This window comes from Plectropomus leopardus, chromosome 5, assembly GCF_026936395.1.
Source record: "Plectropomus leopardus strain MGB_pleo_1.0 chromosome 5, ASM2693639v1, whole genome shotgun sequence".
NCBI classification, from domain to species: Eukaryota; Metazoa; Chordata; class Actinopteri; order Perciformes; family Serranidae; genus Plectropomus; species Plectropomus leopardus.
In genome coordinates, this window is record NC_142180.1 from 10,202,103 (window position 1) to 10,226,432 (window position 24,330).

The 24,330-nt window shown below is 38.4% G+C and overlaps 1 protein-coding gene across 2 annotated transcripts; it reads left to right on the top strand.

The window, feature by feature from the left end:
* The first annotated feature begins 541 nt into the window (after positions 1-541).
* On the top strand, positions 542-24,323 carry henmt1 (HEN methyltransferase 1). 2 transcript variants are annotated; one of them, XM_042483670.2, is made up of 9 exons: positions 542-656; positions 2,138-2,250; positions 3,249-3,383; positions 3,585-3,767; positions 4,149-4,335; positions 5,086-5,287; positions 5,464-5,596; positions 6,491-6,648; positions 23,917-24,323. In XM_042483670.2, the coding sequence occupies exons 1-9, from the start codon at positions 573-575 to the stop codon at positions 24,027-24,029; spliced, it is 1,308 nt and encodes a 435-aa protein (XP_042339604.2). In that variant the 5' UTR covers positions 542-572; the 3' UTR covers positions 24,030-24,323. The 2 variants fall into 2 exon arrangements, with proteins under 2 accessions (XP_042339604.2, XP_042339603.2); XM_042483669.2 differs by having other exon boundaries at positions 5,467-5,596.
* Positions 24,324-24,330: the final 7 nt, after the last annotated feature.

Consider the following 24,330-nt stretch of genomic DNA (forward strand, 5'->3'; position numbering starts at 1 on the left):
CTTAAGAATTTTGGTGGTATCTGTACTTAACTTGAGTTTCTACATTTCTTCCACCCCCCACCCCCCACCCAAGTCTACATTTACATTTTTACTTAATTCCTTTAAGTTGTAAAATAAGACCTAGTTTTTCAAGTGTACTGTAGGCTCCATTTTCAGGGGGTGAATGTTATGAAGAAATAAACGAGATCATTTTTCAAAAAAAAAAATTCTGGCTGCTTGCTTTCTTATTAAGACAATTCACGTGCTTTTAATTTTCACACTTAGGTCTAATAACACTTAATATAATAACATTACCTTTGACAGACTACTTCAGTACAGATACTTTAAGACTTTCCTAAAGTAGTCTAATTTTGACATAAACTTCTATCAAAGTCATTTTCTGGTATCTGTAGGCTCCTGTTACTTAATTTTACTGACTTGGTCTTTACTTGCATAAATATGTCTTGAGTTTGTTTTGTTTCTTTAACTGAATGTAATGTTTTGATTTTTTGACATTTTTGTCAACACTCAAAAATGACAGCGCCCCCTGGGATCCGGCGGAGCTACGGACGTCAGCTGAGAAGCAGACAAAGATGGAGCCGATGTTCAGCCCTCCGCTTCACAGGCAGAGACATCAATTTGTGATCGATTTTGTCGAGAAGAACAAACCCAAAAAGGTACCAACCATCTCCACTAGAAACAGACAGACTGCAGCTCTAGCTTCAAAGCCAAGATCTGTTAGAGAAACGTTTGCAAACGATAATTATACAAGTATTTCCGACCAAGCATGTTCTCAAAATTGTTTGGGTTCTTCGCCACGATGACTTCAACATTTTAGAGAGGAACAAACCTCAAAAAGGAGCCACCGTCTTAATGGGAAATGTATTTCCCTAATTTAAAAATTCGCATTTGTTTAATGTTAAACTGTCGCAAGTTAGCAGATGTCATGCTAAGGTAGTTAACGTTTGACAGGAGGCGTGTCCGTGGCGTTTTGGCCCGCGGGAGCGCGCATGCATTCAGTGCAGGATCTGCATTGCTTGTAAAGTAATAATGTGTATTGTTGAACTTATCGTTGTATTAGCGCTGTTTTATCAACTTGGTTTTGTAAAGGAACAGTCTTTCTAACTGCATTCCCAGTCCTCCACTAAATGTAGTCTATCCCCTCACTGCTATGCACAGATGATGCCCTACCATCAAGTATTTTATTTTGAAGGCTGTAAACTTCAGATCATGCCTTATAACATTGATGGATATGGAGATGTTTATATGCTTCTTTTCCAGAAAAGTTTTTTTCGGAGGATACACTTTATTGCAGGAGTCCTTCGAGATATGAAATGTATTAGTCATTTTTTTGGACACTGAATTTCTGAAGTTTTTTTTAAATCTTAAGACAAAAAAGGACATAAATATGTCATTCAGTAGTCGAATATGCACAACTAATGCAACAGTGAACATGTTCTCTAAAGTTACTAAAAAAACAGATCATATAACCCCCTCCCACCCTCATTTCCCACCTTAAAAGAAAACAAGTAAATATTTAAATAAAAAGAAAGATAATAAAATAAATAAAATGAAATAAAAGGAGCAAGAGAGGAAAGTAAAATAGAACCAATGTTAGATTTGTTGCACAGTCCAACAACACTCAAGTCCATACATAGATATAGTATCACATCCAGTTTACAGGCATTTTACTTTGATGAACGCTGATAATATCAATCAATAAAAAAGTGTGCATATTACACTCAGCCTGCAGCAGGCACGGCAGTTTGCAGTACTAGTAGTAGATTTAAACAAAGTTTAAATTTGCTATATTATATATATATATTGGAGTTTGATATATTCCAAATTCTAAATTTCAGCAGAAATATTTTCATTTTTATTGTAAATGCATATTCCAAATATTGGTTATCAGTCTCATTAACTTATAATCAGTATTTGCCCTAAAAAAACAATAACAGTCAACCTCTAAACAAAATATTGTTTACAATACTGCATTCAGTTTATTGTACATTTCAAGTGAAGTAGATGTAATTGAGAAAATAAATGGTGCTAAATTTGCACAGACTCTACCTTGCTTTTAATCAGGTCATTATTATTAGGTCTACTACTAGATATTACTTAGTTAGCATACATCATCTCATTTCCTCCTTCTCCTCAGGTGGTGGACCTGGGGTGCAGTGAGTGCGGACTTCTCCAAAAACTCAAATTTCACCGTGAAATTGAACTCCTGGTTGGAGTGGACATCGATGGAGCCAAAGTCCAAAAAAAGATGTATGTATGTTTATGAAATTAATGAATATGTACTATTGTCATCCAAGGCTGGGCATATGGTTTTACAAAAAGGTTTACAAAAACATGCAAATTCCAAAAGCCACAAAATAAGAACAGACACAAGCATATAAATCCCCCTCCCAGAACAAAACATAATAAAAAAAAATATTGCTATAGCAGTAATCTCAGCTAGAAAAATGTACAAATTATGGTCTTTAACTTACTCATACTACCCCCATAATTGTAACTCTTAACCATTCTTCTTTCTTTTCAAATGTGAAATATTTATCTCATTTGTGTGTTTAAATAAGTTGTCAAAAGCTATTTTAAAATATTTTTGGCTTTGGAGTGTCCAGTCAATACAACTTGTGATAGTTGTTTTTTACTATCCCTTTGACATTAAAAAGATTCAATGGAAATAAGTAATAAGTAATGAAATAAGTAAGTAATGAGTAATAAGTAATGAAAATAAAAAGTAGTTGCAGCCCTAGATGTATGAAAAGTCACACAAAGTTGTCAAATTTATGGTCAGATGAATGAACCTTTTACTACCATGCATTGCCCCCTATCCAAATCAGAAAACTCCAATAACATTTATTTTATTGAATTTTATTGAATTGTATTTAATTTTATGTAATTTTATTTTTTATATAATTGTTGAAATACAGTTACTAGTTGCAGGACCCCAGACCTTCTAAAATATGTTAAATAATTTTGTGTGTTGTGGAAGGGCCTCAATGTGAAATTCAGAGAGTGTCAGTTGTTCTCCACATGGAGGCAGGCAGGCAGCCAGCGGTGCTAACACCTTTAATAGCTTTGACTGAATGCAACAATGCTGACAGGGCTTACATTGTTAAGCGGGGGGTGGGGTGGGGGGTCTGTGCGTAGGTGCTACGCTTCTACGACATCCCCATCCTCATATCAGCGCTAACTGTATAATGAGTGCATTATGAGTGCACTGCAAAGCTGATTTTGATAACGTGTGTATGTTCACGTAGGCATGGATTAAGTCCTATATCAACTGACTATCTGCAGCCAAGTTATGATCAGCTACGGGTTGAGCTGTACCAGGGCTCTGTCACACAAAAGGACGCTCGCCTCAAAGGATTCGATTTGGTGACCAACATAGAACTGTAAGAGTCTGTTTGGCTGTCTTCAAGTTTTCATGCTTTGGCAGCTATCAGTATTAATATCATTCTTTTTGTTTCATATTTTGCCATTTTTTATTGTCTTTCTCTGGCTTTCTTTCTGTCTGGGTGTGTGTCATTTTTCTGAGTCTTTGTGTCCCTGTGTGCTGTCATTCATCACCATGTGTCCTCTCTGGCTGTCTGCAGCATAGAGCACCTCACTCTTCCCGATGTGGAGTGCTTTTCCCAGGTGGTTTTTGGTTACATGACCCCAGTGGCGGTAATCGTCAGCACCCCGAACTCTGAGTTCAACCCACTATTCCCTGGACTGGCAGGTTTCAGGCACAGCGACCACAAGTTTGAGTGGACCAGAGCAGAATTCAAGTCCTGGTATGCTGCTTTTTCATTTTTTAGGCTTTTACAAGTGAAGACAAACTTCACAAAGTGCTGCTGAGGGAAAAAAGAACTAATGAAGTTCCAGCTGCACTGCGTTCATGGACTTGCAAAAACGAGACCCAAGATAAAATAGGCAGTGTTTTTTTCTGGCAGGTGCTAAAATGGGGCCTTAACAGACAGAGGATGACAACAGGTTTTCCAGCACAGATGATAATGAGGAGGAGTGTTTTTTGATCATTGAAGCATGTAAACATGTTTTAGTAGAAACCTTAACCTGAAAATGAGCATAACAGGTCCCCGTAAAGATAAATTAAGAAAATGAATAAATGAATTAAGATTTAAACAGAATTTTGTTAACATCACATCTCTCCTCAGGGCTCTGAAGGTGTGTTTGGACTATGGTTACGAGGTGGAGTTCACTGGTGTTGGACAGGCACCACCAGGCCTGCAGGAGGCTGTCGGCTTCTGCTCCCAGATTGGTGTGTTTCACCGGCTGAGGGGGAGAGAGGGCTGCAACGTGTTGATTGGTGCGGATGCTGAGGATGTGTTTTCATACACTTTGGTGAGTAAACTTCTGTGTGAGCTTTCAAAAATGACTGATATGCATACACACACCTTTTTGTTTTTGCTAAACACCTTTTAAATTGGTTGTTAGAATAATTCATTTAAATTAAAGCAAGTTGCGCAACTTTTCTACAGGGTGTCTGAGATTGTTTACATTTTCATTATAGTCCGTCAGCTGATTTATAGAATTAAAGCTTATCTGGACTTGGGAGTAGTAATATTTGTACTTCTATAACCAAATCCAAGAAAGCTTTTTTCATAAACACCCAGAAGACAGTCAGGGGTGATGGTGGTGAGTTTTAAAGGGACATCTGTAATCTTTGCTGCTGGTGACCATTGAAAATTGCAATATTGGGATTCTAAAAAGTCTGCGTGCTGGTATGTACTGAAAGTCTGAGACACACACGCTTCCGTCTTTAGAATAGAAACCTGTAATTTAGACATAATCAAAAACTAATCTTAATATTAGATGTAAACTAGCTTGCCAGAGTTGAGAGTTTAGTAGACTTTAATCTCAGTCTTGGAGTTTAAAACATTGAAACTGTTACAGATGTGGTTTTAAAGCCACATATTTATACCCCCTTTGAGTAATAATGGAGTAACTGTTGTTGATTAGCAACCATATGAGGCTCTTGAGATAAATTGAATTTCCTGTGTGCCATGAGGCTGTAATATCTCATTCAGCGATCACAGTTAGTAGAGTTTTATGTGATAATGGAAAATTGAGATCTGTGTTTTTGTCACCCAGCTCTATAGTGTAAACTACCCCAGCCTACATGACAACAACATCTTGCGGAGGGTCCTGGTGTGCGAGGTGCTTTACTGGGCAGAAAATCTAAAGAAAAGATGGATGGAGGAGAAGACTGGCGAGAGCGATGGCACTTACACACTGTACCAGGCTGCGGGCGAAGGGGAGGAATGTCTCAGGGCGTTGGAAGTGACACAGACGGGTGAACATTATGTTCTTCATCCCTAAAACAAGTTGTGTGTCTAAAATGGGAAATAGTCAGTGAGGTTTTTTCTTACTTGCTTTAGTTTGTTTTCTTAAAATCAATAGTATTTTTTATGTAAAATGTTCTTGGTTACTTAAACATATGAAATGCTTACAGTGTATTTCTCTTGACAGCAGCATGTGGAGCTGTGATGAACACTCCAGTGGAGCAGCGGGGCGGAGGTGTGTCAGAGCATCAGGAAGCAGAGGATCAACAGGTGTTCTGGAGGAAAAGCCAAGGACTACAGGAGACATGCAAAGTGCGCAGGTGTGTTTACTTTAGGAAGAGGAGAAGGAACAGCCATGGTGAGCTAGAAGGTCATTTGTGGCTTGCTGATCACGAACACAGGCCGTGTTTCTGTGACAGTCGTACTTCTGCCTGGCTGTGAGGATGTTGCCTTTCCTGCTACACAGTTGGCTCATCCACCCCACCCACCCCAATCTATGGACTCAGTCACACACGTAGTGCTATCAGTGGACACAAAACAAGACATAACAAAACACTTTGCACTTTGCGGGGACATAAGAGGCCCCTTCATGTCTCTGCAATGGTGCACTTTATAGATTATTTAATTATGGATGCATGTGACTGCTTTTTTAAATTTTTTTTTTTATTGACCTTCAGCAAATTGCACTGTTTTGGTCTTGTTTGATCATTTCTCTTTATGCATGGAAGTGCATTATGAAAATTACAAAGGAAATCTGAATTACATTTCATGTGCCACCATTTAACAACTATTAAGAAATATCAATATACCACAAGTTTCTCAGAAAAAGAGAAAGATGACTGGTTGCTCTGTTGACTATAATCAAATGTAGGTAGAAAACTCAGGTGCTCATAGAAAACGGGAACGACAAGATAAATAGGAAGGAAATCCAGACACTTTTAAAAGTGTGAAAAATGTGAAAAAAGCAAATATGTTTGAAAGCCTCTGTTATAGAGGCTAAATTAGTAAAAATGCCAACATGTTTTATATTTACATATTTCATGTTTACCACAAGTTTCTGTTATCTTCCAAACTCCTATTTTCTTTATTCTTACATTTCAATATTTGTTCACACCTCTTTTTTCCCTTGTTACTGCTAGTAAAAAGCAACACTCACAAATGTCACACTTTTGTTTGAAAAGTATTTGATATTGTAATTTTTTGTGTGCTTGCAGGTGTGTGTCTGTACCCCTGGTTGTGCTGTGGTCCTGCTGCCCTAAAGTCAGTGCCCTGAGTGGAAGTCTTAATAATCTCAGACATTTCCTGATGGAGGACCCTAAAGTCAAACTGAGCCAGGACGGCTCTGCTGTTCTCTTATATGACCAGGAACAAGGTACTGTCAACATTCAATCACTTTCATATCCATTCCATTATATGTGTAAAATGTAAACATTGACCAATAGGAGCTTAAGAGTATATTACATAAGAAGTAAAAGTTCAAGTCGAGATGAAATGAAAAATGCCTTTTTAACCCTTCATTCTAGGTCTTATTGTGCACCTATTTAACTATATTTGCCCCAAATATATATAAATATAAATATAAACATTTTCATAGTATAGTATGGTGTCCAAAAATCATCAAAAATGCCGTAGTATAATAAGTCATCTGAAAAATCATCAAAAATGTCACAGTATAGAATTTCTCTAAAAAAACATGAAAAACATCATATTGTATTGCATGTATGTTGCTAATAAATAATGAAAAATATCATTTAATAGTATGTTGTCAAAAAGTCATCTAAAATGTCATGGTATAGTGTGTTGCTGGAAAATCATCAAAAGTGTTATTGTATAGTATGCGAACCGAAAAATTATCAAAAGTTGTTATAGTATTGTATGTCGCTCTAAAATAATTATAAACGTAATAGTATACTATGTTGCTCAGAAGTCATGAAAAATGTCATTGTATAGTTATCGCTCCAAAGTGATAAAAATTGTAATAGTGTAGTATGTTGCTCCAAAATCTTAAAAATTGTCATAGAATAGTATGTCATCAAACTGTTAATAAAGCTGTACTACAGTATGTCACTTAAAAGTGATAAAAGATGTTGTAGTATAGTATGTCGTCTGGAAATCATCAAAAATCAAAATTATCATAGTATAGTATATCCTCCTAAAAAATTAGAAAATTTCAGAGTATATTATCTCATCCTAAAATCGTCAAAAACATGATACTATACTTTGTCCCTCAAAAATAATCATAACATCATAGTAATGTATATGCTTAGACAGGCCATGGCACAGACATGTCCTTAAAAAAGCTAGAAACTATATCAAACAACATAAAATAGCCTTCCAATACGTGCCACAGCATAGAAAGTTGCAAAAAGGGCCAAAAACACCATAATTTGGCATGTGGAAAAAATGAGCAATAATGTAAGGCTATAGTATGGCAAATTTGTCAAAAAATGAAATGTCCCAAAAACATATGGAAACCACATTAAAGTACATAAAATAGCTGTCCAAGATGCGCCATAGTATAAAAACTTTCAGAAAGTGCCAAAAACACCAGAATTTGGGATGTCGAAAAAATGACCGCAAACGCAAGGCTATAGTATGGCAAAATGGTCAAAAAATGACATGTCCTAAAAACAGCTGGAAACCACATTAAATGACATAAAATAGCCTTCAAAACCACGCTATGGCAGAGAAAATTGCAAAACAGCCAAAAACACCAAGATTTGGCGTGTGGAAAAAATTGAGCGAAAATGCAAGGCTATAGTATGGCAAATTTGTCAAAAAATGACATGTCCCAAAAACATATGGAAACCACATTAAAGTACATAAAATAGCTGTCCAAGATGCGCCATAGTATAAAAACTTTCAGAAAGTGCCAAAAACACCAGAATTTGGGACGTCGAAAAAAATCAGCAAAAATGCAAGGCTATAGTATGGCAAAATTGTCAAAAAATGACTTTGTCCCAAAAACATATGGAAACCACATTAAAGTACATAAAATAGCCCTCCAAGACGCACCATAGCATAAAAACTTTCAGAAAGTGCCAAAAACACCAGAATTTGGGACGTCGAAAAAATGAGCGAAAATGCAAGGCTATAGTATGGCAAAATTGTCAAAAAATGACATGTCCCAAAAACAGCTGAAAACAACCTTAAATGACATGAAATAGCTTTCAAAACCACACCATGGCAGAGAAAGTTGCAAAAACAGCCAAGAACACCATAATTTGGCATGTGGAAAAAATGACTGAAAATGTAAGGCTATAGTATGGAAAAAATTGTCAAAAACTGACACGTCCCAAAATCAGCTGAAAACCATATTAAATCACACAAAATCGCCTTCCAAGACATGCCATGGCATGGAAATTTGCAAAAAGGGCCAAAAACACCAAGATTTGGCATGTGGAAAAAGTGAGCGAAAGTGCAAGGCTATAGTATGGCAAATTTGTCAAAAAATGACATGTCCCAAAAACATATGGAAACCACATTAAAGTACATAAAAGAGGCGTCCAAGACGCGCCATAGCATAAAAACTTTCAGAAAGTGCCAAAAACACCAGAATTTGGGACGTCGAAAAAATGAGCGAAAATGCAAGGCTATAGTATGGCAAAACTGTCAAAAACTGACACATCCCAAAATCAGCTGAAAACCATATTAAATCACACAAAATAGCCTTCCAAGACATGCTATTGCAGAGAAAGTTGCAAAAACGGCCAAAAACACCAAGATTTGGCGTGTGGAAAAAATGAGCGAAAATGCAAGGCTATAGTATGGCAAATTTGTCAAAAAATGACATGTCCCAAAAACAGCTGGAAACCACATTAAAGTACATAAAATAGCCGTCCAAAACGCGCCATAGCATAAAAACTTGCAGAAAGTGCCAAAAACACCAGAATTTTGGACGCTGAAAAATTTAGCGAAAATACAAGGCTATAGTATGGCAAAACTGTCAAAAACTGACACATCCCAAAATCAGCTGAAAACCATATTAAATCACACAAAATAGCCTTCCAAGACATGCTATTGCAGAGAAAGTTGCAAAAACGGCCAAAAACACCAAGATTTGGCGTGTGGAAAAAATGAGCGAAAATGCAAGGCTATAGTATGGCAAATTTGTCAAAAAATGACATGTCCCAAAAACAGCTGGAAACCACATTAAAGTACATAAAATAGCCGTCCAAAACGCGCCATAGCATAAAAACTTGCAGAAAGTGCCAAAAACACCAGAATTTTGGACGCTGAAAAATTTAGCGAAAATACAAGGCTATAGTATGGCAAAATTGTCAAAAAATGACATGTCCCAAAAACAGCTGGAAACCACATTAAACCAAATAAAATAGCTTTCCAAGAGGTGCCATCGCATAAAAACTTGCAAGAAGTGCCAAAAACACCAAGATTTGGCGTGTGGAAAAAATGAGCGAAAATGCAAGGCTATAGTATGGCGAATTTGTCAAAAAATGACATGTCCCAAAAACATCTGGAAACGACATTAAAATACATAAAATAGCCCTCCAAGATGCGCCATAGCATAAAAACTTGCAGAAAGTGCGAAAAACACCAGAATTTGGGATGTCGAAAAAATGACCGCAAACGCAAGGCTATAGTATGGCAAAATTGTCAAAAAATGACATGTCCCAAAAACAGCTGGAAACCACATTAAATGACATAAAATAGCCTTCAAAACCACGCAATGGCAGAGAAAATTGCAAAAACGGCCAAAAACACCAAGATTTGGCATGTGGAAAAAATGAGCGAAAATGCAAGGCTATAGTATGGCAAAATTGTCAAAAAATGACATGTCCCAAAAACATATCGAAACCACATTAAATGACATAAAATAGCCGTCCAAGACGCGCCATAGCATAAAAACTTGCAGAAAGTGCCAAAAACACCAAGATTTGACATGTGGAAAAAATGAGCGAAAATGCAAGGCTATAGTATGGCAAAATTGTCAAAAAATGACATGTCCCAAAAACATATGGAAATCACATTAAAGTACATAAAAGAGCCGTCCAAGACGCGCCATAGCATAAAAACTTGCAGAAAGTGCCAAAAACGCCAGAATTTGGGACGTCGAAAAAATGACCGCAAACGCAAGGCTATAGTATGGCAAAATTGTCAAAAAATGACATGTCCCAAAAACAGCTGGAAACCACATTAAATGACATAAAATAGCCTTCAAAACCACGCAATGGCAGAGAAAATTGCAAAAACGGCCAAAAACACTAAGATTTGGCATGTGGAAAAAATGAGCGAAAATGCAAGGCTATAGTATGGCAAATTTGTCAAAAAATGACATGTCCCAAAAACATATGGAAACCACATTAAAGTACATAAAATAGCTGTCAAAGATGCGCCATAGTATAAAAACTTTCAGAAAGTGCCAAAAACACCAGAATTTGAGACGTCGAAAAAAATCAGCGAAAATGCAATGGCAAAATTGTCAAAAAATGACATGTCCCAAAAACAGCTGAAAACAACCTTAAATGACATAAAATAGCTTTCAAAACCACGCCATGGCAGAGAAAGTTGCAAAAACAGCCAAGAACACCTTAATTTGGCATGTGGAAAAAATGACCGCAAACGCAAGGCTATAGTATGGCAAAATGGTCAAAAAATGACATGTCCTAAAAACAGCTGAAAACCACATTAAATGACATAAAATAGCCTTCAAAACCACGCAATGGCAGAGAAAATTGCAAAAATGGCCAAAAACACCAAGATTTGGCATGTGGAAAAAATGAGCGAAAATGCAAGGCTATAGTATGGCAAATTTGTCAAAAAATGACATGTCCCAAAAACATATGGAAACCACATTAAAGTACATAAAATAGCCGTCCAAGACGCGCCATAGCATAAAAACTTTCAGAAAGTGCCAAAAACACCAAGATTTGACATGTGGAAAAAATGAGCGAAAATGCAAGGCTATAGTATGGCAAAATTGTCAAAAAATGACGTCCCAAAAACATATGGAAACCACATTAAAGTACATAAAAGAGCCGTCCAAGACGCGCCATAGCATAAAAACTTTCAGAAAGTGCCAAAAACACCAGAATTTGGGATGTCGAAAAAATGAGCGAAAATGCAAGGCTGTAGTATGGCAAAACTGTCAAAAACTGACACATCCCAAAATCAGCTGAAAACCATATTAAATCACACAAAATAGCCTTCCAAGACATGCTATTGCAGAGAAAGTTGCAAAAACGGCCAAAAACACCAAGATTTGGCGTGTGGAAAAAATGAGCGAAAATGCAAGGCTATAGTATGGCAAATTTGTCAAAAAATGACATGTCCCAAAAACAGCTGGAAACCACATTAAAGTACATAAAATAGCCGTCCAAAACGCGCCATAGCATAAAAACTTGCAGAAAGTGCCAAAAACACCAGAATTTTGGACGCCGAAAAATTTAGCGAAAATGCAAGGCTATAGTATGGCAAATTTGTCAAAAAATGACATGTCCCAAAAACAGCTGGAAACCACATTAAACCAAATAAAATAGCTTTCCAAGAGGTGCCATCGCATAAAAACTTGCAAGAAGTGCCAAAAACACCAAGATTTGGCGTGTGGAAAAAATGAGCGAAAATGCAAGGCTATAGTATGGCAAATTTGTCAAAAACTGACATGTCCCAAAAACATCTGGAAACGACATTAAAGTACATAAAATAGCCCTCCAAGATGCGCCATAGCATAAAAACTTGCAGAAAGTGCGAAAAACACCAGAATTTGGGATGTCGAAAAAATGACCGTAAACGCAAGGCTATAGTATGGCAAAATTGTCAAAAAATGACATGTCCCAAAAACAGCTGAAAACAACCTTAAATGACATAAAATAGCTTTCAAAACCACGCCATGGCAGAGAAAGTTGCAAAAACAGCCAAGAACACCATAATTTGGCATGTGGAAAAAATGACCGCAAACGCAAGGCTATAGTATGGCAAAATGGTCAAAAAATGACATGTCCTAAAAACAGCTGAAAACCACATTAAATGACATAAAATAGCCTTCAAAACCACGCAATGGCAGAGAAAATTGCAAAAATGGCCAAAAACACCAAGATTTGGCATGTGGAAAAAATGAGCGAAAATGCAAGGCTATAGTATGGCAAATTTGTCAAAAAATGACATGTCCCAAAAACATATGGAAACCACATTAAAGTACATAAAATAGCCGTCCAAGACGCGCCATAGCATAAAAACTTTCAGAAAGTGCCAAAAACACCAAGATTTGACATGTGGAAAAAATGAGCGAAAATGCAAGGCTATAGTATGGCAAAATTGTCAAAAAATGACGTCCCAAAAACATCTGGAAACCACATTAAAGTACATAAAAGAGCCGTCCAAGACGCGCCATAGCATAAAAACTTTCAGAAAGTGCCAAAAACACCAGAATTTGGGATGTCGAAAAAATGAGCGAAAATGCAAGGCTGTAGTATGGCAAAACTGTCAAAAACTGACACATCCCAAAATCAGCTGAAAACCATATTAAATCACACAAAATAGCCTTCCAAGACATGCTATTGCAGAGAAAGTTGCAAAAACGGCCAAAAACACCAAGATTTGGCGTGTGGAAAAAATGAGCGAAAATGCAAGGCTATAGTATGGCAAATTTGTCAAAAAATGACATGTCCCAAAAACAGCTGGAAACCACATTAAAGTACATAAAATAGCCGTCCAAAACGCCATAGCATAAAAACTTGCAGAAAGTGCCAAAAACACCAGAATTTTGACGCGAAAAATTTAGCGAAAATGCAAGGCTATAGTATGGCAAATTTGTCAAAAAATGACATGTCCCAAAAACAGCTGGAAACCACATTAAACCAAATAAAATAGCTTTCCAAGAGGTGCCATCGCATAAAAACTTGCAAGAAGTGCCAAAAACACCAAGATTTGGCGTGTGGAAAAAATGAGCGAAAATGCAAGGCTATAGTATGGCAAATTTGTCAAAAACTGACATGTCCCAAAAACATCTGGAAACGACATTAAAGTACATAAAATAGCCCTCCAAGATGCGCCATAGCATAAAAACTTGCAGAAAGTGCGAAAAACACCAGAATTTGGGATGTCGAAAAATGACCGTAAGCATAAAGGCTATAGTATGGCAAAATTGTCAAAAAATGACATGTCCCAAAAACAGCTGAAAACAACCTTAAATGACATAAAATAGCTTTCAAAACCACGCCATGGCAGAGAAAGTTGCAAAAACAGCCAAGAACACCATAATTTGGCATGTGGAAAAAATGACCGCAAACGCAAGGCTATAGTATGGCAAAATTGTCAAAAAATGACATGTCCTAAAAACAGCTGAAAACCACATTAAATGACATAAAATAGCCTTCAAAACCACGCAATGGCAGAGAAAATTGCAAAAATGGCCAAAAACACCAAGATTTGGCATGTGGAAAAAATGAGCGAAAATGCAAGGCTATAGTATGGCAAATTTGTCAAAAAATGACATGTCCCAAAAACATATGGAAACCACATTAAAGTACATAAAATAGCCGTCCCAAAGGCAGCGCCATAGCATAAAAACTTTCAGAAAGTGCCAAAAACACCAAGATTTGACATGTGGAAAAAATGAGCGAAAATGCAAGGCTATAGTATGGCAAAATTGTCAAAAAATGACGTCCCAAAAACATATGGAAACCACATTAAAGTACATAAAAGAGCCGTCCAAGACGCGCCATAGCATAAAAACTTTCAGAAAGTGCCAAAAACACCAGAATTTGGGATGTCGAAAAAATGAGCGAAAATGCAAGGCTGTAGTATGGCAAAACTGTCAAAAACTGACACATCCCAAAATCAGCTGAAAACCATATTAAATCACACAAAATAGCCTTCCAAGACATGCTATTGCAGAGAAAGTTGCAAAAACGGCCAAAAACACCAAGATTTGGCGTGTGGAAAAAATGAGCGAAAATGCAAGGCTATAGTATGGCAAATTTGTCAAAAAATGACATGTCCCAAAAACAGCTGGAAACCACATTAAAGTACATAAAATAGCCGTCCAAAACGCGCCATAGCATAAAAACTTGCAGAAAGTGCCAAAAACACCAGAATTTTGGACGCCGAAAAATTTAGCGAAAATGCAAGGCTATAGTATGGCAAATTTGTCAAAAAATGACATGTCCCAAAAACAGCTGGAAACCACATTAAACCAAATAAAATAGCTTTCCAAGAGGTGCCATCGCATAAAAACTTGCAAGAAGTGCCAAAAACACCAAGATTTGGCGTGTGGAAAAAATGAGCGAAAATGCAAGGCTATAGTATGGCAAATTTGTCAAAAACTGACATGTCCCAAAAACATCTGGAAACGACATTAAAGTACATAAAATAGCCCTCCAAGATGCGCCATAGCATAAAAACTTGCAGAAAGTGCGAAAAACACCAGAATTTGGGATGTCGAAAAAATGACCGCAAACGCAAGGCTATAGTATGGCAAAATTGTCAAAAAATGACATGTCCCAAAAACAGCTGGAAACCACATTAAATGACATAAAATAGCCTTCAAAACCACGCAATGGCAGAGAAAATTGCAAAAACGGCCAAAAACACCAAGATTTGGCATGTGGAAAAAATGAGCGAAAATGCAAGGCTATAGTATGGCAAAATTGTCAAAAAATGACATGTCCCAAAAACAGCTGGAAACCACATTAAATGACATAAAATAGCCTTCAATACCACGCCATGGCAGAGAAAATTGCAAAAACGGCCAAAACCACCAAGATTTGGCGTGTGGAAAAAATCAGCGAAAATGCAAGGCTATAGTATGGCAAAATTGTCAAAAAATGACGTCCCAAAAACAGCTGGAAACCACATTAAATGACAAAGAATAGCCGTCCAAGACACGCCATAGCATAAAAACTTGCAGAAAGTGCCAAAAACACCAGAATTTGGGACGTCGAAAAAATGAGCGAAAATGTAAGGCTATAGTATGGCAAAATTCTCAAAAACTGACACGTACCAAAATCAGCTGGAAACCATATTAAATCACACAAAATAGCCTTCCAAGACATTCTATGGCATGGAAATTTGCAAAAAGGGCCAACAACACCAGAATGTGACATGTGGAAAAAATGAGCGAAAATGCAAGGCTATAGTATGGCAAAATTGTCAAAAAATGACATGTCCCAAAAACAGCTGGAAACCACCTTAAAGGACATAAAATAGCCTTCAAAACCATGCCATGGCAGAGGAAGTTGCAAAAACAGCCAAAAACACCAGAATTTGGGATGTCGAAAAAATGACAGAGAATGCAAGGCTATAGTATGGCAAAATTTTCAAACAATGACATGTCCCAAAAACAGCTGGAAACCACATTAAAGTACATAAAATAGCCGTCCAAGACCCGCCATAGCATAAAAACTTGCAGAAAGTGCCAAAAACACCAGAATTTGGGACGTTGAAAAATTGAGCAAAAATGCAAGGCTATAGTATGGTAAAATGGTCAAAAAATGACATGTCCCAAAAACAGCTGGAAACCACATTAAATGACATAAAATAGCCTTCAAAACCACGCCATGGCAGAGAAAATTGCAAAAATGTCCAAAAACACCAAGATTTGGCATGTGGAAAAAATGAGCGAAAATGCAAGGCTATAGTATGGCAAATTTGTCAAAAAATGACATGTCCCAAAAACAGCTGGAAACCACATTAAACCAAATAAAATAGCTTTCCAAGAGGCGCCATTGCATGAAAACTTGCAAAAAGTGCCAAAAACACCAAGATTTGACATGTGGAAAAAATGAGCGAAAATGCAAGGCTATAGTATGGCAAAATTGTCAAAAAATGACATGTCCCAAAAACATATGGAAACCACATTAAAGTACATAAAATAGCCGTCCAAGACGCGCCATCGCACAAAAACTTGCAAAAAGTGCCAAAAACACCATAATTTGGCATGTGGAAAAACTGAGCGAAAATGCAAGGCTACAGTATGGCAAAATTGTCAAAAACTGACACGTACCAAAATCAGCTGGAAACCATATTAAATCACACAAAATAGCCTTCCAAGACATTCTATGGCATGGAAATTTGCAAAAAGGGCCAACAACACCAGAATGTGACATGTGGAAAAAATAAGCGAAAATGCAAGGCTATAGTATTGCAAAATTTTCAAAAAATTACATGTCCCAAAAACAGCTGGAAACCACATTAAAGTACATAAAATAGCCGTCCAAGACGCGCCATAATATAAAAACTTTCAGAAAGTGCCAAAAACACCAGAATTTAGGACATCAAAAAAATGAGCGAAAATGCAAGGCTATAGTATGGCAAAATTGTCAAAAACTGACACTTCCCAAAATCAGCTGAAAACCATATTAAATCACACAAAATAGCCTTCCAAGACATGCTATGGCAGAGAAAGTTGCAAAAACGGCCAAAAACACCAAGATTTGGCGTGTGGAAAAAATAAGCGAAAATGCAAGGCTATAGTATTGCAAAATTTTCAAAAAATGACATGTCCCAAAAACATATGGAAACCACATTAAAGTACATAAAATAGCCGTCCAAGATGCGCCATAGCATAAAAACTTGCAGAAAGTGCCAAAAACACCAGAATTTGGGATGTCGAAAAATTGAGCGAAAATGCACGGCTGTAGTATGGGAAAATGGTCAAAAAATGACATGTCCCAAAAACATATGGAAACCACATTAAAGTACATAAAATAGCCGTCCAAGACGCGCCATCGCACAAAAACTTGCAAAAAGTGCCAAAAACACCATAATTTGGCATGTGGAAAAACTGAGCGAAAATGCAAGGCTATAGTATGGCAAAATTGTCAAAAACTGACACGTACCAAAATCAGCTGGAAACCATATTAAATCACACAAAATAGCCTTCCAAGACATTCTATGGCATGGAAATTTGCAAAAAGGGCCAACAACACCAGAATGTGACATGTGGAAAAAATGAGTGAAAATGCAAGGCTATAGTATGGCAAAATTGTCAAAAAATGACATGTCCCAAAAACAGCTGGAAACCACCTTAAATGACATAAAATAGCCTTCAAAACCACACCATAGCATAGAAAGTTGCAAAAACGGCCCAAAACACCAGAATTTGGGATGTCGAAAAAATAACCAAAAACGCAAGGCTATAGTATGGCAAAATTATCAAAAAATGACATGTCCCAAAAACAGCTGGAAACCACCTTAAATGACATAAAATAGCCTTCAAAACCACGCCATGGCAGAGGAAGTACCAAAAAAAATACCAAAAAGGCAAGGCCAGTGTGGGTAAAAATTTCAAAATATGATGGAGTTACACCTCATGTTGGGACACCAAATATGTAGCGGTTTAAATTGGGGATTTATTAATAAATTATCAGTTAATTAAAATGATTAAATTATTAATTAATTAATCCCAAAGTATGTAACCATAACTCAGAATGCAAAATTATGACTCAGAAACCTGAATTGGTACAAAGATGAATTGAAGTAATGGAACTCAACACCAGGAACAATAAGTTTACATAAAAATGAGAGTTTAAAACCTCAGAGCACCACCCATTAGGATAGAAAGGTTGATCGGCCATAATTTGAAGGTTGCTACAGAGTTCTTTTTCCAGGTGTACAGTGACTCTACATTATACACACACACACATCACAAGATCAAGTCTTTATAAATGAAAGGTTTATTAACTACTCACTACACAGCAAAACTATTTCTAAAGGACTACAAATAAATGAGTTTAAGAATAAGTATCGATTAATGCTGAAACAGTGAATACAGCAAAGACACAAAGTGAGTAAAATGACTAAATGAACAACAAACTCAAAAATGAAGCAACAATAAAAACGAGGGGATGAAAACCAGTGAGGAACTGGTTGATCAGGTGCACTGAAATAGTGCAATATGATCAAGCAGATGAAAAGTTTAAAGATTAAAGAAAGTCAATGTCAAGCATCGATCAAAAGCAGAGAGGCACCTATACCATAAAACACTGAAGAAAAAGATAAGTAAGAACAGCGAATAAACCACAATTATATTATTGGGAGATCCTAACCTAGGTCTAAGACTTCCAGTGTGTCCATTTAAGAGCATCAACCCCATAGCAGCACAGGGAAGATCGTTCTTCACCGTCCTCAGAAGTCTCGATGCCAGGGAAAAGCTTCACTCTGGAAAGTTGCAGTGTGGCCTTTGTGATGACACTGGACGGGCAGCTCAGTTACGCTCGTGCAGTTCTGGCTGGCCTCGGTTGGTTTGAACGTTGCAAACTCGGCTTGAGTTTGTTTCCTCCATCTCTCACTCTCCATGAACAGCTGGATCATCTTCTGACACCTCATGTGGCTGAGATGAGATCACGATGACAGCTTATCAGGCTTCTTCTCGTTGGAAGTCTGGCCAACAACACCAGAATTTGACATGTGGAAAAATGACTGAACACGTAAGGCTATAGTATGGCAAAATTGTCCCAAAAATGTCCCAAAAACATCTGGAAAGCACATTAAACGACATAAAATACCCTTCCAAGACACGCCATAGCATAGAAAGATGTTAAAAGGGCCAAAAACACCAGAATTTGACATGTTAAAAAAATGACCTAAAATGTAATGCTATAGTATGGCAAAATTGTCAAAAACTGACACGTCCCAAAATCAGCTGAAAACCATATTAAATCACACAAAATAGCCTTCCAAGACATGCCATGGCATGGAAATTTGCAAAAAGGGCCAACAACACCAGAATGTGACATGTGGAAAAAATAAGCGAAAATGCAAGGCTATAGTATTGCAAAATTTTCAAAAAATTACATGTCCCAAAAACAGCTGGAAACCACATTAAAGTACATAAAATAGCCGTCCAAGACGCGCCATAATATAAAAACTTTCAGAAAGTGCCAAAAACACCAGAATTTAGGACATCAAAAAAATGAGCGAAAATGCAAGGCTATAGTATGGCAAAATTGTCAAAAACTGACACGTCCCAAAATCAGCTGAAAACCATATTAAATCACACAAAATAGCCTTCCAAGACATGCTATGGCAGAGAAAGTCGCAAAAACGGCCAAAAACACCAAGATTTGGCGTGTGGAAAAAATCAGCGAAAATGCAAGGTTATAGTATGGCAAAATTGTCAAAAAATGACATGTCCCAAAAACAGCTGGAAACCACAATAAACGACATAAAATAGCTTTTCAAGACATGCTATGGCAGAGAAAGTTGCAAAAACGGCCAACAACACCAGAATTTGGGATGTCTAAAAAATGTCTGAAAATGCAAGACTATAGTATGATAAAACTGTCAAAAACTGACATGTCTCAAAAACAGCTGGAAACCACAATAAACGACATAAAATAGCCTTGAAAAACCAAGCCATGGCAATGAAAGTTGCAAAAACGGCCAAAAACACCAAGATTTGGCGTGTGGAAAAAATGAGCGAAAATGCAAGGTTATAGTATGGCAAAATTGTCAAAAAATGACATGCACCAAAAACAGCTGGAAACCACTTTAAATGACATAAAATAGCCTTCAATACCACGCCATGGCAGAGAAAGTTGCAAAAACGGCCAAAAACACTAAGATTTGGCATGTGGAAAAAATGAGCGAAAATGCAAGGCAAGGCAATGTATGGCAATGTATAGCAAAATTGTCGAAAAATGACATGTCCCAAAAACATCTGTAAACCATATTAAACGACATGAAATACCCTTCCAAGACACGCCATGGCAAAGAAAGTTTCAAAAACAGCCAAAAACACCAAGATTTGGCATGTGGAAAAAATGACCGAAAATGTAAGGCTATAGTATGGCAAAATTGTCAAAAACTAACATGTCCCAAAATCAGCTGAAAACCACCGTAAATGACATAAAATAGCCTTCAAAACCACGCCATGGCAGAGAAAGTTGCATTAAGGGCCAAAAACACCATAATCTGACATGTGGAAAAAATGAGCGAAAATGCAAGGCTATAGTATGGCAAAATTGTCAAAAAATGACATGTCCGAAAAACAGCTGGAAACCACAATAAACGACATAAAATAGCTTTTCAAAACATGCTATGGCAGAGAAAGTTGCAAAAACGGCCAACAACACCAGAATTTGACATGTGGAGAAAATGAGAGAAAATGCAAGGCTATAGTATGGCAAAATTTTCAAAAACTGACACGTCCCAAAAACAGCTGGAAAACACATCAAAATACATAAAATAGCCTTCCAAGACGCGCCACAGCATTAAACCTCGCAAAAAGTGCCCAAAACACCAGAATTTGGGATGTCTAACAAATGGCTGAAAATGCAAAACTGTCAAAAACTGACATGTCCCAAAAACAGCTGGAAACCACAATAAACGACATAAAATAGCCTTCAAAACCAAGCCATGGCAATGAAAGTTGCAAAAACAGCCAAAAACACAAAGATTTGGCATGTGGAAAAAATGAGCGAAAATGCAAGGTTATAGTATGGCAAAATTTTCAAAAAATGACATGTCCCAAAATCAGGTGAAACCATATTAAATCACACAAAATAGCCTTCCAAGGCATGGAAATTTGCAAAAAGGGCCAACAACACCAGAGTTTGACGTGGAAAAAAATCAGCGAAGATGCAAGGCTATAGTATGGCAAAATTGTCAAAAAATGACATGTCCCAAAAACAGCTGGAAACCACATCAAAATACATAAAATATCCTTCCAAGACGAGCTACAGCATTAAAACTCGCAAAAAGTGCCAAAAACACCAGAATTTGGGACGTTGAAAAAATGACAGCAAATGCTATAGTATGGCAAATTTGTCAAAAAATGACATGTCCCAAAAACAGCTGGAAACCACCTTAAATGACATAAAATAGCTTTCAAAACCACGCCATGACAGAGAAAGTTGCAAAAACAGCCAAAAACACCATAATTTGGCATGTAGAAAAAATGACCTAAAATGTAATGCTATAGTATGGCAAAATTTTCAAAAACTGACATGTCCCAAAAACAGCTGGAAAACACGTCAAAATACATAAAATAGCCTTCCAAGACACGCCACAGCATTAAAACTCGCAAAAAGTGCCAAAAACTCCAGAATTTGGGATGTCTAAAAAATGGCTGAAAATGCAAGGCTATAGTATGGCAAAATTGTCAAAAAATGACATGTCCGAAAAACAGCTGGAAACCACAATAAACGACATAAAATAGCCTTCAAAACCAAGCCATGGCAGAGAAAGTTGCATAAAGGGCCAAAAACACCAGAATTTGACGTGGAAAAAATGAGCGAACATGCAAGGCTATAGTATGGCAAAATTGTCAAAAGATGACATGTCCCAAAAACAGCTGGAAACCACAATAAACGACGTAAAATAGCCTTCAAAACCAAGCCATGGCAATGAAAGTTGCAAAAACGGCCAAAAACACAAAGATTTGGCATGTGGAAAAAATGAGCGAAAATGCAAGGCTATAGTATGGCAAAATTGTTAAAAAAATTACGTGTCCTAAAAATTGGCGGAAACGACATTATATGACATCAAATAGCCTTCCAAGACATGTCATAACATAGAAAGTTGCAAAAATGGCCAAAAAACACCATAATTTGGCATGTGGAAAAAATGACCCAAAATGCAAGGCTATAGTACAGCAAAATGTTCAAAAAATGACATCCAAAAAACGGTGCTGGCAATGTGGACCAAGCTCTGGCACTGATCGTACAGGGAACCCATATTCCCTGAGTACCCCCCACAGGACTCCCCTAGGGACACGGTCGAATGCCTTCTCCAAGTCCACAAAGTACATGTGGAGTGGTAGGGCAAACTCCCATGCACCCTCAAGGGTCCTGCCAAGGGTCCAGAGCTGGTCCACAGTTCTTTGACCAGGACGAAAACTGCATTGCTCCTCCTGAAGCCAAGGTTCCATTGTTCGGCAGAACCCCCTCTCCAGTACCCCTGAATAGACCTTACCAGGGAGACTGAGGAGTTGGAACACACCCTCTGGTCCCCCTTCTTAAAAAGAGTGACCACCATCCCGGTCTACCAGTCCAGAAGCACTGCACCCGATGTCCACGCAGTGTTGCAGAGTCTTGTCAACCATGACAGCCCCACAACATCCAGGGCCTTAAGGAACTGGGCGGATCTCATCCACCCCTGGGGCCCTGTACCTGAGGAGCTTTTTGACCACCTCGGCAACCTCAGCCCCAGAGATGGAAGAGGCCACCCCCAGGCCCTGCTTCCTCACCAGAAGGTATGTCAGTGGGATTGAGGAGGTCTTCTGAGTATTCCTTCCACCGATTCACAACGTCCGGAGTCGAGGTCAGCAGCGCACCGTCCCCACCATACACAGTGTTGACAGAGCACAGCATCCCCCTCCTGAGACGCCAGATGCTGGTTCAGAACCTCTTCGAAGACGTCTGGAAGTTGTTCTCCATGGGCTCACCGAAATCCTCCCACACCCAGGTTTTCGCTTCGGTGACCACCATAGCTTTGCTCTGCTTAGCCTGCCAGTACCTCTATGCTGCCTCTGCAGTCTCACAGGCCAAGAAGGCCTGATAGGACACATTCCACCAATGGGTTCACGTGTTGCCTTCCCAACAGGCACTGACCACCTTACGGCCACAGCACCGATCGGCTGCCTCAGCAATGGAGGCACGGAACATGGGCCACTTGGACTCAATGTTCCCTGCCTTCCCCAGAACACGGTCGAAGCTCTCCTGGAGGTGGGAGTTGAAGCTCCTTCTGACGGGAGACTCTGCCAGACGATACCAGCAGACACTCACAATGCATTTGGGTCTGCCAGGTCTGACCGGCGTCCTCCCCCACCATCAGAGCCAACTAACCACCAGGTGGTGATTGGTTGACAGCTCCGCCCCTTTCTTCACCCGAGTGTCCAACGACACGACTACAAATTCGATCATTGATCTGTGGCCTAGGGTGTCCTGATACCAAGTGCACATATGGACACCCTTATGCTTGACCATGGTGTTTGTTATGGACAATCTGTGGCGAGCACAGAATTTCAATAACAAAACACCACTCGGGTTCAGATCAGGTGGGCCATTCCACCCGATCACTCCCCTCCAGGTCTTACTGTCGTTGTCAATGTGAGCGTTGAAGACACCCAGTAGAACGAGGGAGTCCCCAGAAGGAGCACTCTCCAGCACCCTCTCTCTCCAAAAAGGGTGGATACTCTGCAGAACCAGCCCAAGCTATGTGTCGAGGTGAGGCTGACTATATCTAGTCGGAACTTCTCAACCTCATGCACCAGCTCAGGCTCCTTCCCCACCAGAGAGGTGACATCCCACGTCCCTAGAGCTAGCTTCTGCAGCTGAGGATCGGACCGCCAAGGTCACTGCCTTCGGCTGCCGCCCAACTCACACAGTACCCGCCCCTTTGGCCCCTCCTATGGGTAGTGAGCCCACAGCAAAGAGTATAGTATTTCATTCAAAATAGCATGAGAAATTCATAGTATAGTATGTCATTCACAACAGTTTAAAGAAGTCATAGTATAGCTGTCATCAAAAAATATGGGGTTAACAGAGTCTTTTTTTTTTGCAGACCATCTGTCTCATATAATGCTGTGTGCATGTAGTGACAGTTTCAGCAAATACCACAACATTTTTTCCTAAAAGCCACCACCTGTAATTTTAAGTGGTTCACAAAGTTCAGTTTCCCCATTTCAGTACCTTAATGGTTTCTGTGGTTGTGATACTGGCCTTTCATTTGTGTTTTTTAGACCTTGAGGAGGAAGAAGAGGATCACAATGATCTTGAGGACAGCGGGTATGCAGAGGCTAGCCGGTGCTCCCATAATGTTGAGCCAGAGGAAGACTGGGAGGCAAACGTTTGAGGTGGATGATAGAGCTTTGTAGGTGACAAGTAGGTGACTTGTTGAGTGAGCAAATGGTTTCCCTTGGTTACTACTGAACAATGCAGTTGTCCTAACAATTCCCAACTGCAGTGTAAAAACTCTGGATTTATTGGATGGCTTGTTTTGACAGCAACTTTGTGTTAAATGTAAATATCTATTGGCGTCTAAAACAAGACTACTTGCGGAAGGCTACTTATGATGTCCAAATATAAATGGTACAATAAACCTCTAAATGAGTGAAAATGTTTAAATTCTTGTGCATTTTACTTTAGTTCAAACA